Source organism: Rhynchophorus ferrugineus, unplaced genomic scaffold, assembly GCF_030347505.1.
Source record: "Rhynchophorus ferrugineus isolate W39M unplaced genomic scaffold, kcgeb_rfMv2 rfM7, whole genome shotgun sequence".
In the NCBI taxonomy this organism is placed as follows: Eukaryota; Metazoa; Arthropoda; class Insecta; order Coleoptera; family Curculionidae; genus Rhynchophorus; species Rhynchophorus ferrugineus.
The window spans coordinates 3,253,422-3,272,781 of record NW_027472586.1 but is presented as its reverse complement, the minus strand read 5'-3'; the positions used below and the strand labels follow the sequence as shown (position 1 = coordinate 3,272,781).

Below are 19,360 nucleotides of genomic sequence, written 5' to 3'. Positions count from 1 at the left end.
AGATTAAATAAACAAAAACAGTACTTTAAATACTCGAAATACTTTCGAGAACAATTTTGAAGAGTCTGCTACGTGTTCCATGAAAGTATATTGAATTTGATTGATGATATTCCACATAAAACTTTCGAGATCATAACAACTTATTTGTTAAAACTAATGTTGGGAACTATCGACTGAAATCGACTATCGACTGTTTAGTAATTGACTACTTTTTACTATCGACTGTTTCAGTCGCTATTTTTGGTTCGACTGATTTTGTTACTATTTACTATCGACTTTCAGTCGTGTACTTGTAGTTACTATTTTTGGTTCTGTCTTTTTTCTGATTCGACTGATTTTTAACGTTCTGGCTCTGTCGTCCTAGCCGCAATCTTGACAAAGATGTAGCCAATTTATGCTTACAGAGATTTATATGTAATAAATGTTTATATATACTTTCATTTTCACCGAAAACATGGATTTTTTCAATCGATATTTATCGTCCATCGACACCCTCATTCGAAGTTATCATCGATGTTTTTCTAATATCGATCTTTCCTATACGCGAGCAGAGACTATCTTCTAAACCTACTGACTGGCTGTTTCAAGAACCCCTAATGGAAAAACTCAACCAGTTCTGCACATTTATTGGAGGTGATTCAATAGAGACAAACTTACACAAAGATAAAACAAGGTACACGCATCAACGACATTGAGATGGATAGAAATGGTAAAAAACCATTACATAAGACGTTTTCTTAACAAAACAAGGAAATCCAACGAAACCGACTAAAACGTTGCGTTATATCTGTCATTAATTACGAATAATTAAACAATCTTGGAGTTTACATAATATCACCCTGTCCGTCTGTCTATCCTCAGAACACACTTGGACAGCACCAAACCAAAGAAATCGTTACATATATGTTTTCGCAGATAAAAAACACTCACCGATTCGTATGGACATCAATCGGGTCGTCCTGTAGGAGCGGCCATCGGTAGTCACCGAGAGGGTATCGATGTTAGTCATCGTCGGGGGTGGTCTCTGAAGTAGGTACCCGCTATACGCACCGGACCTATCGCCGCGCGATCGCGCCGTATACTGAGCGCGAAAAAAAACCGAAAATAAAAACTAACCTAGACGGATTAGATAGATCGATGTGATATGCGGCAGCACGGCACGGGCCAAGAATAAACTGGAGATAGTCGAAAACGACTCGGGCGGCTTATCATGTGACGGGCGTGCCTTAGCGCACTAGGTCGTAGGTAATGGGGACCGGACGACCGTGCTAAATACGTTTCGATTCTCGATCTATTACATTACCAGGTTGTCGCACTGTCGCACTCTATGTCGTTGATAACTAACCCACAAATCTGAGGTTACTTCATCTCACCTAAAATTTTCTATCTCTCTCATTACAGCACACGCTCGATAAATAAAACACCATGCGTTAAAACAAATACAAAATTCCTATATTCGCCAATTAAAGAAGGCTAAAATTGCTGACTATTTTTCTAACTAACTAAACTTTATTCTTCTAACTAAACAATAGTTATCACTATTGAAATATTTATTGTTGATTATCTATGCTTAGTTTGTTATAAATAGATGTATATGTATACATAGTTTCTCTAAATAAAACGTTTATTACTCAAATCACTTAAATTACGATGCAAATGATTGATATTACGTATGCAAACATTTCGATAATATGAACTACCATTTTTTTGCCACTATCAGATTTTTCACTGTAACTTCTTTTTAAATAATCACAGGTTGATGTAAATTTTATGCTGAATCGAATGCTTTTATAATAATTTTCATACAACCTGTAGTTCTGAAGTTACTTAATGAAGAATGTATTTTTTAAAGATGAATGGATTTCTGTTTGTGTCGCATATCTTTAAAACTATATATGCTAAAGCAATTTAATATAAATTTTCGTTTCTTTTACACCAAAATTCATATATTCCGAGAGTTTTATCTTTATCCGAGAGGTATATAATAATGTTTTAAGTTATAAAATAAAAAGTGTATTTTAAAAAAATGAGTGGATTTCTGTTAATGCCAAATATCGTAAAAACTGTTAATTCTTGAGCAATTTATTATAGATTTTCATCTCTTTCGGACCAAAATACATATATTCTGAGAGTTTTAACGTTATCCGAGAGGTGAAAAAAATCGGCATTTTTTCCATGTATATAGTCGTGAAAATTTGCGATTTTTTGTCATTTGCAAGTTCTTTGCTGTCATGTCTGTTCAAATGATCGTAAGTCTATAAAAATTACAGGGATTATGAAGAATTTTACGCTGAATCGAATAGTGGTATAATCATTTTGACACAATCATTAGTTTTTAAGTTATACAATAAAAAGTGTATTTAAAAAAAATGAGTGGATTTCTGTTAATGCCAAATATCGTAAAAACTATTAATTATTGAGCAATTTAATATAGATTTTCGTTTCTTTCGGACCAAAATACATATATTCTGAGAGTTTTAACGTTATCCGAGAGGTGAAAAAAATCGGCATTTTTTCCATGTATATAGTCGTGAAAATTTGCAATTTTTTGTCATTTGCAAGTTCTTTGCTGTCATGTCTGTTCAAATGATCGTAAGTCTATAGAAATTACAGGGATTATGAAGAATTTTACGCTGAATCGAATAGTGGTATAACCATTTTGATACATTCATTAGTTCTTAAGTTATATAATAAAAAGTGAATTTTTAAAAAATGAGTGGATTTCTATTAATACCAAATATCGTAAAAACTATTAATTCTTGAGCAATTTAATATAAATTTTCATTTCTTTCAGACCAAAATATATATATTCCGAGAATTTTATCTATATCCGAGCCATTTGCAAGTTCATTGCTGTCATGTCTGTTCAAATGATCGTAAGTCTATAAAAACTACAGGGATTATGAAGAATTTTACGCTGAATCGAACAGTGGTATAATCATTTTGACACAATCATTAGTTTTTAAGTTATATAATAAAAAAATTTGGCCAAATATCGTAAAAACTATTAATTCTTGAGCAATTTACTATAGATTTTCGTTTCATTCAGACCAAAATATATATATTCTGAGAGTTTTAACGTTATCCGAGATGTGAAAAAAATCGGAATTTTTTCCATGTATATAGTCGTGAAAATTTGCGATTTTTTGCTATTTTCAGTTCTTTTACCGCCATTTATATTCAAATAATCACAGGTTAATGAAAATTGCAAGAATTATGAAGAATTTTATGCTGAATCAAATGGTAGTACAATCATTCTTTTACAATATTTAGTTATTAAGTTATTTGTATATTTGAAAAGTGTATTTTCAAAAAATTAGTAGATTTCTGTTTATATCGCATATTTCAAAAACTATAAATCCTGGAGGAGTTTACAGGGATTCTCGTTTCTATCGCCCCAAAATACACATATTTTGAGAGTTTTACCTTTATATATCTAAGAACTACATAACTACCTAGAAACTTGTAACATTTCATTATTGTACTTAACACAGATTCCTTCTTTTAACTAAAGAAGAAATATTATACTTTAACAATATCTAAAAAGGTTGAGGAAAACTTAACAAAATCTACTGACCGAGCACCATATTCACCAGACATGACATTTTCTTGGCGCGAAAATAATCCAGCCATGACCGAGACGATAAAGAAAAACTCACAGCTCCCTCTGTAGCAGGTAATCAAAATTGGCCTGTATTGCCTACAATGGAGATTACGTTCAACCCATGTTTGTTGTAAACATGTTTGTAGTAAAATCACGGGTTCATTCTCACAGAGATCTGTAAAAATTAAGTCATACATCCAATAAAATTGACCAAGAATAATGCATAAATAGCCAGAAGTGCCACTTGAAGGTTCTTCTTTTTAATTTTGTTTCAGACGACCAGAAGATGTCACCTTAGACAAAAAGCCGAGCAGATCAGATTGATGATCAGAATCAAACAACTGTATTGGTTAGTCGGAAGAGACTCTGAACTTGACCTAAAAACAATGAGACTGGTTTATCTAACAGTTATGAAGGCGTTGTACCAAAACATCAAACCGATTAGTAATCCGATGTGACCAAAACAATGTTCTACGATTAATTAACAATGCTTATCGCTACGTAACTAATGAAGAACTGCACGATGACCTCAAAAGCGAAGGGATTTACGACGTTATCCAAGATATTGTTGTAAAAAGTATGGAAGAAGATCACTAAACGCATGGGAAATCAAAAAATTCAAGCGAACCAAATCATACGCACTTTTGTATTAGTTCTAGCTTTAGTTTAAGTAATCTAATATAACTTTAACTTGAGAAACACTTAAAGGTTAGTGTTAGGAACTATCGACTGAAATCGACTATCGACTGTTTAGTAATTGACTACTTTTTACTATCGACTGTTTCAGTCGCTATTTTTGGTTCGACTGATTTTACTAATTTTTACCACTGACTGTTTTCAGTCCGACTGATTTTGTTACTATTTACTATTGACTGTTTCGGTCGTACTTTTAGTTATTATTTTTGTTCTAGCTTTGTTGTCCTAGCCGCACCCTTGAAAAAAATTGGGTACATTTATGTAATATATGTAGTTTTATGATTTTTTTATTAGTTTGCTTGTAAAAAACAATAACAACTGTAATATTAATATTACAGCATTTTGATACGATATTTTTCAAGATTCTTAATGTAATTGGGTAAAAAGCTTAAAATTGGGAATGATAAATAGTAAAATATTTTGTCTGTTTTTATGGCAATAACAAGTAATTACTATTTTTACTCACTAGTTTTTGACTCTCGACTGTTTCGCCTGTTCTGCGATTATCGACTGATTAAATGGTAACCTTTTCTTTCCGTTAAATAAAATAATGTTTTTACGTAAATTAATAGTTTTTCTTTTCTAAACCCTTTAACAAAATATAACTTTTATCCCACGTTCGTCTTGCTTGTGTATTGATGCAAGTACAACAATATATTAATAATAAATTTTTAGGGTAAGTTATATGGCTCGGTGAATGGAGGTAAAACGAAATGAAACAGTGCTGTTTACATTTTGTGACCGTTATTTATTGAAGTAATAAAAAAATGTGGAAAATACAATATAGATAAAACGGATGGCAGCGGTCGATGGTGGCACGTCTAAACCAAATGATGGTCGAGTACTGAATGATTGGAAATACCCTTCAATAACATCACAGATAACAGTCTCGGGGTTGCCAGCTATTCGTTATCGGGTTCTAGTTGGCGCTGCTGGCACCCCGCCCGTGTTCAACATCTGGAATTATATTTCTGGGTATTTTGTAGACCGTTATTCCACGATGTAAAATTCGACATGTCTCGAGGTCTCTACAAATTAATTTGTAAATTAAGATTGTACTAATCATACCTAATATAAGGTGCAATAAAAACATTCTACTGGATACTACATCACAGTATAACTTTGTATACTCTGAAACATCAAACCGCTCTAGAACAGGAATTGCAAAAATGTTTTATGGCAAAACAGTTAAGATTTATTTATTTACAAATCACGGCGTGAATCATTCTATTACGCCCACCGCGATAATTGATATAACGAGGATTCAGACCTAAAAATAGGAAGAAAACCACCGAAAAAACTTCGGTCAATAGGAGTAATTATAAAGCTCTTTGATCGCCAGCCGACTCAATCCTGTTAATGTTTGTTTTTTCGATTAACATTAAGCCGTTTGCATTATTCCAGCTCCGACAGGATGGAAATCAGTACGAGTGGACATGAAACCAGTTTTAACCAGATGTGGTGGAGGGCATAGATTGTTCTTAAGAGGATAATTAGATTTTTTTGGATTCCTGCTCAACACTGGTACGTTTGACGTAATAACTGAAAAAAATATTCATTTTCGAAGGAAGATGATTTTTAAAAAATTAATTACATCTTACATCAGATATGCTTAGTACGATTTTAACTTAGAAATTAATTTATTACTGTTCCGTTGTACTTGCATTAGTAGACAACCAAGACGAGTACGGGATTAATACATAAGGGTGTATTTCCCAAAATTTAAATTAAATTAAATTATTTAAGCTATAAGTTAAGAATAACACTTATATAATAAACAAGTTCGTGTGCTTTGATTCATCTCAATCTTCGAATTTCCTGCGTGTTCAATAGCTGTAGTGCTTCCACGTTGTTGTGAATTAGCAACCTTATTTCATGTTTTAAGGCGAAATCTTGAATTACTTCGTAAACCCATTTGATTTTGAGATCATAGTTCTGCCCACCACAAAAATAACTACTGTGGCAACATATGCAGACGATACAGCAATCTTAGCATCCCATGAAGATCCAGTCACAGCATCAATAAACCTACAAACCCACCTGGAGCAAATACAATTATGGTTGAAGACATGGCGCATTATAGCCAATGAATCAAAATCCACGCATATAACGTTTACCCTGCGTAGAAGAACATGTCCACCAGTGAATATCAATCATCGTCAACTCCCCCAAGCAGAGCATGTTAAATATCTTGGTATGCATTTAGATCGACGCCTAACCTGAAAGAAGCACATACTCTCTAAACGGAAAGAACTGGGACTAAAATTATATCAAATGTATTGGCTCATTGGGCGCAAATCCAAGTTATCATTAGATAACAAGGTATTGCTGTATGAGTCTATACTCAAGCCCATTTGGACATATGGAATTCAACTATGGGGTACCGCTAGCAAATCTAATATATCCATCATTCAACGGTTCCAAAATAAGGTGTTGCGTGCCATTGCTGATGCTCCGTACTATATTTCAAATAAAGTGATACAACGCGATATTCCTCTAGAACCTATAACGAGTGTAATCCAACGTGTTTGTGTGTCAGTACTTCGAAAGAGTGTCAGTGCATCCCAATGTACTCGCTAACCAGCTAAATATGCGACGTGATAGTGAAGTGCGTAGACTAAAACGTTTAACACCACCTGATCTGATTACTGGACATATGTAGAGTTTAGAATAAGCATTAGAATAAGACTAATTAATTAAGATAATATTTTATACAGAAGATTGCTTAATGAAGTGATTTTCTACATGCCATGTATATATAATATAAACAGAAGAAATACTTATTGCCAATAGGGCAGATTGTGGACTCACGAAGAGTAATAAAAAAAATAATAATAAAAAAAAGGGTCATAGTTGGTCTGATGTTTTAGTGCAACCCCATAGGTTAAGAGTACCTTCCGACTAATTAGTAGAGTTGCTTGATTCTGAGTCCGATCTGCTCTGATTTTTGTATAACATGATGCTTCCAATTTAACCTACCATCGAGATGTATTCCGAGGTATTTAGCTGATTCTGCTTGACGAATCGGGCATCCGTCCAGCCAGTGATATAATTAGGTTTTTGTCATTTCGATGCAACGTCTTCTTTTCGAGCATTTCTAGATTTTGTTAACTATTACTTGTATTTTTTCTACAGCCTTAGGCAAAGATATATTTTTTGCTATGATAACTATGCCGTACGAAAATGTTTTCTGCTGTTGGAGTATCAGCAGTGTAGAGCTCCCAAGACACTACCCTAGAGAATTCCAATAGAAATAGAACAACTAAATTTTCTTTCGAAGAGATACGATTCCAATAGTTGGCAGTAAATATGCGGTTCCCATTTTTTAGATTAATCCCAAGTGCCATGACCAGTCAAGCTTGGCAGACGTCCGGGAATATAGAAGGGCAGTATTTCTTCATACAGACAGAAAATATATGTTTGTAAATTCAAATTATTACATAATATCTCAGTGATATAATTAAAATTGGCCGAAGAGAGGAGAGAATGAGAGAACTCCTCAATATTATGTTTTAAAAACACTGGATTATGCCTTGAGCGTTCTTCATGACAGAACTCATCTCTGGATACCATATATCCACATGGGATTAAGAATTTCTTTATACAGCAGCAGTACTGTATTGTATTCGGTCTGACTAGCCAATAGATTTTTCCAAATTTAATATCTAGTTGTTTTTTCTTCTTCTTTACATCAGCCTTTGAACGTAGCTTTCCATCCAATATTCTAAATATTTCGCATTAGCAAATGGCACTTGGATATTATTTATTGTGATAAAGTCGTAGGTAGAAAAGCAATAACTGACAAATGTATTAATTTTGATTATATCTTTTGGTCTGCAGCTTTGTATGACATTTAAGACGAAGTCTCCACAAGTATGCTGTCTCAATATTCCTAAATACTGTTCCCATCAAATACACGATGGCTGTTGTTCACTTTTCTTTTAAAGAACAACTCTATGTATTTGGCCCAAGAAAAAATTGTGAGGATAACTCAAATCCACTGTGTTATCAATTATAAGAATTACTATTTATCTCCACATCTAGTCTTGTTCAACAATTTCATATATATCTACTGTATTAAGGGATGAAAAAATACATAATGGAAAAATTTAAAAGAACACTACAAGAGATTAGCTGTAATTATTTTCTTATATACGAGTTATATAACACAAATACTTTGAAATGGCCATTTTATGAAATGCAGGAGCACTTTCGATGCATCTGTCATGAGAATAATCACGTATACACCTACACTAAATGGGTCATGATGTAAGGTCAGTGCAGAATCAGCGAGTATTTTAGGTATTTTCTAGTACGTGCAAAAATCAACGATACTAAACCTACTTTACCGGCAATTTTACTATTCTCGCTATTTTTGCAAGTGACTTCATTCACATATAAAGCAGTTCACGTCAAAAAATACCATTAAAAACTATACTTTTAAACTTGAAATATATAAAAAACATGTCAAAATCTTTCTACAAATATTGTCTAAGTGACCACAAAAAGGGATGAAAAAAAATATACAGAAACTAATAAACATCAAATACTAGGAATAAAACCTGGACCTTTTGTACAAAAAATGATGCTACCGCCTTATTCGTCTGATTTAGTTTCATCAGACTTCTGGCTAACCAAACAAAATTAAATTAATTTTGAAATAATAAATAATCCATAACGATAAGAAGCCACAACAATATGTGTTAATTATGAAGCATTAAAATCCGTATGCAGCTATTTTATACAAATAAAAATTAAATAAACTAATAAGATTTAACTAAAATTCCATCAAAATTAATGAGATATCTTTACGGTCATTGAACAAAATGTTCGGGGAGTGCCTTGATCTTTTCATCCAACTATTTCCAACAAAATACAATATTGGATATTAATTACCTTACAGTCGATAGCGCGTTCTTTTTAGTTTGATGAAAAAAACTGGATCTAAGCCGGAATTCTCAAAAAATATTAGATTTACTTACAAAATTCTTTTGTTCACCTTTATTTTTGTTATTCGATACATACCTGAAACAAAGAAATACATCATTAGAATGATTGAACCATATCGAGTTATCTAAGACAGTTAAATATTATATTTATTAGTGACAACTATTTTTTTTACGGGAAAATTACTTTTATTTCCGGTTTTAAAATTTTATTTAATTAAAAAGAACCAATTTTGAATCCACTTCTCGCCTTAGCTAATAGTGAAAGTGTCGTATACGTAAATTATTCGCTATTGATCAAAACAACTGATTAACGTTTTCTATTTGTATTTAGTCATCATTGTCGAGCATTTGGCGAAGGCGCGGCAGCATAAAATCAAATTGCCGTAAGAATTCGTAAAATATGAGACATTTACCGAAATGATTCCGTTTTGGGTGGTGAATGTTAGGTGCTTGAACGTATCACTTTATCAAAATGGAACAATATATATTATAATCATTTCCATCATTTTCTACCACTTTTTCCCATGTTTCTGGTAATATGGGGATATCTTGTCGAAAAAAAATGATGTTGGTTTGTCTTGGGTTCAATCATCGATCGATTCTCGCACTTATCCAGCATTTCGAAAGCGTTCAGTCCATCATAGGGTCAATTTGGAACTATGGGGTGCAAATATGCGGTTGCACTAAAACATTAAACCAATTAGTAATCCAACGCAGGCAAAACAAAGTTCTACGATTAATTATTAATGCTCATCGCTGCCTAGCCAACGAAGAGCTGCACGATGACCTCGAAATCAACTGGATATTCGAAGTCATCTTGTTTCATCATTCTTGTCATCATTCGAAAATCGTGCTAAATCGCAGTAATGTGGAGCAATACATATTGGACAACACGCAGAAAATCAGAAGATTGAACCACACGAACTTATTTAATGAATAAGTTTATTCTTAACTTTAGCTTAAGTAGTTTAGTTTTACTTTTTAGCTTTGCTTGTGTATTAATGCAAGTACAACAAAAAAGAAATAATAAATTAATTTGTAAATTAAGATTGTACTAAGCATACCTAATGTAAGATGTAGTTAATAAAAAAATCCGGAACTGTATGCCAGCTTAATAAGTGGTAATCAGAAGGCGCTATGTCTGGAGAGTACGCTGGGTATAGCAGGACTTCCCTCACATGTGACCGAGCGATGTCATACATAAAGATGACTGCGTCTTTTACTCGCTATTGTCGTTATTTTTTGAAATATGTTTCAATCTCTAGATATCTGCACTAATATTTCCATTCAGTTATAGCAGCTTGACCATATGGTCGTCAACATTACGCTTCTGTGTCGACGTGGATGACTCTCCTGCTCTAACTCGTGCTTTCTGGACGTCTAGAAACAGTCGATTCCTCAACCGCTAGCTGCCTGAAAGATCTTTGCAATTCATTTGGTTTTGAACTGTTTTTGGTCATTCAAGCTCTTAGTTACTGACCTCAAAATCACCACTTTTAAATCATTGAATACCAATATATATCGCTGATCAAAATACAAGCAAGCACCTAACGTGTAGGAATGTAATTATCTATCAATAATTGCGTCCGTACTTGATCTCGATAAACTTTGCATTAAATGTTGTAACATATTTATTTTAGATATACCTTATTCTGTTGAAAGATCTAAACAAAGAAATACTTTGACGCCTGTTCGGATATAAATATAGAAACAATGACCCTGTATACGTGTCGTATTAGGTTACTTATTGCGAACAACAACAGAACGCTTATCCCAAACCCGCTGTAAGATTCCACAAGATCATTTCTTCTTTATCGAATAAATAAATCGCTTAAAACATTCACAGTACGATTCCACTGGTACTATCGAAGTAATTGGCCCGACGTCCAGTTGATACTACATCCAACAATCAAAGGAAATTGACCGGCCTTAAATAGCTTAATAATTATCGATTAGTACTTGATGGAATCTAAAAATAATTCTGATATGATATTGAAATGTTTTAATTTCTGTAAAAATATGATTTTTTATATCAAACAATCGTGATGATTAAATTTTTACCACTGATATCATAGTCTATGGAAAGCAGGAGACCGTAAAAGAGGTACATAGACATATAAAGGCCTAAAGCACATTTATTGGTGACGAGTATTGTTTTCTTGGTAAGCTAAAAATTAAAATATGGCTAAAAATAATTATAAGGTCCATTGAAAAAACTAGCTGATATTACCTAAAACATGAAGTATTCTATATGTCAGGCACAACACTAATGTGTAGAGCATATAGTATATGAAGTGTTTGGAACATCTAAAATACATAGAGGCTGCTAAATCAACAATATGAATTTACAAGAGGAATTTAGACCACCTCAATGTTACAAATAATATGAAAAAAGGTTCATTGCAAAAGACATAATATATCAATAATACATACATATATTTAATGTTGTTATTTAGACGTTGAAATGTTCATTACCATGTTATCGTAAATATGATATCAATAGTTCTTCGATAATACTTCTACAAAAACCCCAAATATTAACTCAATACAACATTAACATGGATATTAACTCTTGGATAACACTTCAGAAGGACGCATACTCAAGAGGATCAAACAATTTGATCTTGAGTGCAGTAAAGTGCGTTTTAACAGAAAAAACAACAGTGTTAATTAACACATGGACATTAATATTGTAAAGACCAAGTAAGGACCGCTAGAATTATGCCTATAAGGACCAATAGACACCGCATAACATAAACTATTAGGGTTTTGGCTACCTCAATTAACGAAATATGGCTTAAACAAAAATGAAAGAGTGTTGTATCCGCCACCAATCAACTAAATATGAAGTATCTGGTTAAAGAATACACCAGAATACAATATAGATAATAGTTTGTACAGGAAATTTCTTATTGTGATTTTCTGGGCTTATAATAAATGGTAATCGTATAAAATTACTTATCTCCAACCAAAAATAACAAATGTTCGGCACCTTTTGAAGCACATGTATGCTTCGTAAAGTGCTATATCCGGTTCTGTGAATCCGACCTGAACAGGACCAGTACATTTCGATCGCTACGTGAGACACCTCACATGACGTCTCCCCATTTTTACCGTCATAATTTCGTGGAATTAAAAACTTTAGCCGACATTCCACTTTTACGATTTCTATCTACATTTCTATATTTAAAAGTGACCGGAAAAGTTTGAAATGGGAATATAACATTTCAAAATACTACAATATATACATTTTTTAAAATTATTTAATTATTATATTGTTACTAGTCGTTTTCGATTAATCTACAATTTGTCTTTATGATAACTTAAATCTAGGTATCTAACTAGGAGGACCCATAGGCCCTATCTCAGTCTCTGGTGAAATGATGTTTATACATGTGACTGCTGTATTTTTTATTATATGCACCTCACTACACAATATTACACAAGATCAGATGGTTTGATTCTTTTGAGTCCAAAAATACTTCAATATTCTTATGAGAATGGAGTATTTTCTCGTGCCCCCTTGCAATTCTCTTGATTTCTTGAATTACTGTGGGTATCTGAAGGTCTCGAGGAAGGTAATCAGTCCTATAGTATTTGGGTGCGTCCACAATACCTCTCAGGACTTTGTTCTGAAAAATTTGTATTTTGTTTATGTTACTCTTTGCAATTTATTATGTATTGATAATTGTGATTTTCTTCCAATTAGCCAGTACATTTTCCTATATTTCAATTCCAGTTCTTTTCTTTTCTTCTTTATATGTTCCTTCCAGCGAAGTTTCGCATCAAGATTCATAACCAGATATTTAGCGTTGTTGCTATATGAAATGATAATATTATTTAATGTTATAGGTGCTTTTATGGTCTGATCGTAGGTGAACTGCACATGCACAGATTTACTTTCGTCAATTTTTCTTTCCGAGCTTGTGTCCAATTATTTATATTGTCACTTGTCTTGTAATTTTCGTGAGGCTTCTTCACTATTGTCTCCGACAGCTATAATCGCAGTACCATGAGCAAATGTCGCCATCGTAATATTCTCCATTTGTAATATATCACAAGTGTAGAGTAGATAAAGCATTGGCCCCAGTACACTTCCTTATGGTACACCTGCTTTAGCTTATTTTATTGTAATATACACACATCTAAATCGCATTTTTAAAGATAGATTAGCATCGAAACTGAATACTGTGAATCCATTGTCATATGCAACAATGGATATCCCACTCTTGTCTGAAATCCGCCATAATAATCTGTAATTTAGTTTTTAAATAAGAAACAATGATAGTCCTAACTAATTTCCGCCCATATAAGATATAATATATGAAAGGGTCGATCATTTCCGGGGGATCATTTATGTTTATATGTGTGTACTTATATTGGTTTATATACTTATATATCTTATATATTTATATTTTTTACATATATGTTTATTATATTATTTTAATAAATTAATCTTAAAAATTAAAATAATGTCAATAAATGTGACCTCATAGGTTAGTCACATGAAATGGGGGACCAGATAAAACAAAACAAATCTCTACAGGTTTCTATATAACCAATTCAAACTAACCAATCAAATGTCATTTCAACGTGCCCAGTTAGTAAACCGGGCGAAATATTGCCCGGGATCTATAAAAGTTACACTCCCCTGAAGCATTCTTGCAACGGCGACCAGCAATAACGAATAGCAGACTTAAAAACATCTTCTTCCGCAAAAATGCGGCGCATTCACCAGACATAGCGCCTCCTGATCATCACTTTCGAAATAAATGAATTTTTCCCGTGTTAAAACACGTCACTTACCTAGGTCAAGCTATAACTTATCAAGGTATCCGTCCTAAGAATTATAGAAATCTGAATGGAGATTGTTTAATAAAACAAATGAGAATTGGGACGCCCGTCTGTACGGAACGGTGTGACTAATCCGCTAGACAACGTAATCACCGCGGTATTGATTGTCCGTGGTTATAAAAATATCACTTCCAAATTTTAGATTGCTCAGTTCTTCGAAACGGTTGATGAGTTCACGTTATGTTACAGTATCATGCGGTTGCTCACGTAGTAGAACACATCATTTTGTAATCCATCTCACTGTTTTGAAGAGTGACTAATAACTGGTACTATAAGTTAAAGCTCCTTATACAGATTCTCAAGAGCATTCTTTTAATAGAAAGTTTTTATAATACCATAGTTGGTGTTTTATTTGTCCCCATATCAAGAAGCAGCTCTACAGAGCCCTGATTCATTCTGAAAAGTCATAAAAGTATGTCCTGGAATGGAGAACAGTCACTGCGGGTATTAAATGTAAAACGTACTTGAATAGAATCAAAATTATCTAATCAATGCCCTTCTAAACTTATAGTTAACAAAGAATATCCTAATCAAACTAACACATTTGAAGAACAAGTTTTTTATCTGAAAGAAAATGACTTATTTCTGTAGATGAATGGAAAAAGACAAAGAAGTAATAATCCCTTAAACTTAAAAAATATGTTTTACTATGGTAGGCCGGGGACTTTTCAATTGACCTGTTATATGCAAATTATTGGTGAATCAATCTGATGCAACATTTTAAAAGAGTACGTAAAGAATCTCAGGAAGTAAACAACAGCTTAGTTTAGTCATCATCGCTTCTTTGAAACAAAAACCCGCTATTGCCCAAAATTATATTCAGTCTTTTACTATGAGTAGTTCAAAATTGATGTTATATTGATTGCTAGCGATGATTACCTTTTAAATAATAATAAAAGTTTGGAATTTGATCATAAATAGTGTTGGGAACAATCGACTGAAATCGACTATCGACTGTTTAGTAATAGACTACTTTTTACTATCGACTGTTCCAGTCGTGTACTTTTAGTTATTCGTCTGAATTTTAACGTTCTGGCTTTGTCGTCCTAGTCGCGACCTTGACAAAAATGTACCCAATTTACGCTTATATAGATTTATATGTAATATATATATATATATATATATATATATATATATATATATATATATATATATATATATATATATATATATATATATATATATAGCCTACCATAGATTTATATGTAATATATATATATATATATATATATATATATATATATATATATATAGTTTTATGATTTTATTGGTAGTTTGCTTGTAAATAACAATATATTTTATATTAATATAGCAGCATTTTCGAATGATATTGTTCAAGATTGTTAATGTAATAGGGTAAAAAGATTAAAATTGTGAATGATAAATAGTAAAATACTTTTGACCGTTTTTACGGCAATAATAAGTAATATTTCGATTACTAAATAAAGCATTTACTTTATTTAAAAAAGCTCTAGTAGTTATTGTGCGATCATTTCTAATTATGTCATTGATTAGTTTTTTTCTGTGATTAGATACATGTTTAAATTTTATTTAGTATTTATGGTTATTGTACATCTTTAGTTTTTTGGGTTTTGTTTAAGTTCTATTGTATTGTTTATATTTATTATAATATATTATTTAAAAATAGCAATTAATATATTAAAATATGATAAAACATTTGTAGGGTATTATTTCATTCCATAGAAAAATTCCATAGAACATTCAAATATAAAAGTAATTCTACTTCGTTCAAAATTAAATAATTAATTGCATGTTAATAGTATTCAGTAATTATTTTTCATAATTTTTTATAAAGTTAGTACATGAAGGAATATGTATATGTCCGTCTCGCTTATATTACAGCTGAAATATATCAGCACATATAAAATTAACTGCTCCAAGTAATTATCTCCGTCCTTTCCTCTCTCACAATTTATACAGGAAAGAGTTCGTACATCTTGTACAAAATTACATCGAATTGAACAAAACAGTCGAACCCTGCATTTAACTCAAAATAGGAACTACTATTTTAGTCACTAGTTTTTTCACTATCGACTGTTTCGACTGTGTTGCAACTATCGACTGTTTTCAGTCGATAGTTCCCAACGCTAATCATAAACAATGTTTTTGATATGTACATTTTCTTTGTTAACTCCTAATAAATAAAACACATAAACGAGAGGTATTATTATTGTATAAATTAGATTGTAAACATTAACTAAAAAGCCAAGTAGAACTGACTTGAGATAATTAAATTTTTATCCCTAGCTACATTAACATACTAATTTCACACTAATTCGTATAAACCTTTCAACCAAGTCACGTTAATTACATCTCGTAAATTAGTAAAAGGGAATTGTTGCGGGCTTATGCCAGAAGATTCTTTAATAAACTCCCCCAGTCTCCCTCTCCAACTTCGGTGTTGAAGGGAGTTTTTACATAATGGATCCAAATTTGTTCCTTAACCATCTTCGCTCTCTTTAGACACTTTCACATTATTGAAAGTAAAAATAAATAATATATATATATATATATATATATATATATATATATATATATATATATATATATATATATATATATATATATATATAATTATTATTATTATTTAATTAATACATTGTTACTAGTCGACTTCCCTTTGTTACTGTTACTTCCGACTGATTAAGGAGGACCCATCGGCCTTATCTCAGTCTCTGGTGAAATAATGTTTATACATTTCACTGCTGTATTTTTTATTATATGAACCTCACTACACAACACTACACAAGATCAGATGGTTTGATTCTTTTGGGTCTGTGTCCTGCTCTGGTGGTATCCAAAAGCTGCAATATTTCAATATTCTCATGAGAATGTAGTCTTTCGTTATGCCTTATAGTATTTGGGTGCGCTCACAATACCTCTCTGGAGTTTGTTATGAAAGATTTGTATTTTGCTTATGTTACTCTTTGCAGAACATCCCCATAATTGAACTCCGTGTGTCCACATAGGTTTCAGTATTTGCTTATATAATAGCAATTTATTATGTACTGATAATTGTGATTTTCTTCCAATTAGCCAGAACATTTTCGTATATTTCAATTCCAGTTCTTTTCTTTTCTTCTTTATGTGTTCCTTCCATTGAAGTTTGGCATCAAGATTCTTTCCGAGATATTTAGCATTGTTGCTATATGGAATGATAGTATTACTTAATGTTATTGGTGCTTGAACGGTCTGTTTATAGGTGAACTGACATGTACGGATTTACTTTCATTAATTCTTATTTTCCAAGTGTCCAATTATTTATATTGTCACTTGCCTGTTCCAATTTTCGTGAAGCTTCTTCACTATTGTCTCCGACAGCTATACTCGCAGTATCATCAGCAAATGTAGCCATCGTAATATTCTGCATTTGTGATATATCACAAGTGTAGAGTAGATAAAGCATTGGTCCTAGTACACTTCCTTGCGGTACATCTGCTTTAGCTTCTTTTATTGTAGAGTAAGCTTCTTCTTGTTTGACTCTAAACATTCTGGTTGTAATTCTGTTGTAATTTTAATAGTTCGATGTGTTGTTTTGGTCACATCTTCTGTAGTTTACAAACAAGGCCTTCATACCAAATCTTATCGAAGGCTTGTGCTACATCTATATATAGCTGAGCATACTTTTTTACTTTCGTACAATTTACGCCATCTTCGCCAAATGCCTGGGACATGTTTTACATCCCAGGCATTAATAATTAATATAATAATAATAATAATAATTAATAATAATAATATCCGTAATAAATGATATCATTTCGTTTGAAAATGCCGAACACAATAGATAGTCAGGGTCACAAATTGATTGCGGCTTTAATAAAATATTTCGAAAAGCAACGAGTAACCTCTTAGGTGGAGAGTAAGAGAAACAGTTAGATCAGGACATGAAAGAGATATAGTGAACAACATGATGGATAGTTACTGTTGTCACAGGCAACAACACGTTGAAGAAAAACCATGCGAGAAGCTTTACCCAAAAAAGGGAAGTGAAATACGAAAAATAAACACCTAATAATCACATTTTCAAAACAAAAATTTCCAGTTTTTATTCCTTATGTATCAAATTTCTTCATTTTCTTCGATATGTGTAATCGAAGTCACATTCACAACTTCTCTGAAAGGTTTTAAAAATATTTACAAACTTTTTTTGGTCTGAATCATAAAATACCACCGAGTTTATAAAAATTCACATCTCATTTCAACTTGTCCGAAGCATTCTTACTAATTTTCGGGATATAAAATAATATTTTCACACAGCACAGGTTGCTGTTTTTTAACGTCTTCATCTTACAAGATAAATAACCGTAAATCCGTCACCTAACACCAAAACTAATAGATCCGACGCTTGTTAAGGTAAGCGTCAACAGGAAAAAGCTTGTGTAAACACCGAACTGGAGATCCACACCCCTCATGTTATGTTAACGTGGTTAAGTGAAGCTTTTATTCAACGTCTACGTGAGGTGTCTCATGGTGCCGTAACTCGAGCCGCAATGTCTTCGACAAAGAGAACGGAACAGTACTTTCTTCAACTGATAAAGGTGACATGGATCCTTTTCTTTGAATAACAAAAGGTACGGCTGTTCTTCCGATTTATTCATCGATTGAATGATAAGCCCGAACAATTATCAATGGGTTCGTTTACTTTCAATAGATTACCAATGAAGACAGTGCGTTACTGAATTTTACTATTTTCCTAACAGATTTCTAATAACATATATATGGTCTATTCAAAGTTTTTTTGTACATACGTCATCAAGATGTTTGATGTATTGCCTGTCGCAATTTGTAAATTCGCTTTATAATCAGACAATATTTTCCTACTCATTTTATTCTAGTTAAAAAGAGACACAATGCTGTTTGATTAGTTCGAACGCGTAAATGAATGAGCCTGTCAAAGTCGTCCGGTTGTCAGACGTATGCAAAATTTCTGAAAGCAATAGTGATAACAAAAATAAGGAACCTAAACTACAACTAATTAAACAGCCACAATTTTTGTTTGTTGGTTAGAGTTGTTTTATTATATTTACACATGAGTTTAAAAAAGATTTTACGTTTTTATGAACTAAATTTGGCAGTACGATCGACGGTGTTGACGCATTGGCTGTTTCATTGGAAGGGCTGTAGTACTTTCCTACATATTTCTAAAAAATTAAAACCGCGATTTACTATGAAAGTGTTGCTGTACCAAACACATTTTATACTATTTCGTGGTGAAGGCGTTTACTGTCCATTCTGT

At 32.4% G+C, this 19,360-nt stretch overlaps 1 protein-coding gene across 5 annotated transcripts in view; it reads right to left on the bottom strand.

Moving 5' to 3' along the window:
• Pfrx (6-phosphofructo-2-kinase/fructose-2,6-biphosphatase) overlaps positions 1–19,360 on the bottom strand; it is an 80,237-nt gene that overhangs the window by 48,657 nt on the left and 12,220 nt on the right. Inside the window, exon 1 of one of the 5 annotated variants that reach the window (XM_076409350.1) lies at positions 931–1,348. The exons of the other annotated variants lie outside the window; for them this stretch is intronic. Coding sequence (XP_076265465.1) covers positions 931–1,009 — 79 coding nt within the window. The 5' untranslated portion in view covers positions 1,010–1,348. Of the gene's footprint in view, positions 1–930; positions 1,349–19,360 lie in introns of those variants that run through there. 5 annotated transcript variants of the gene reach the window in all.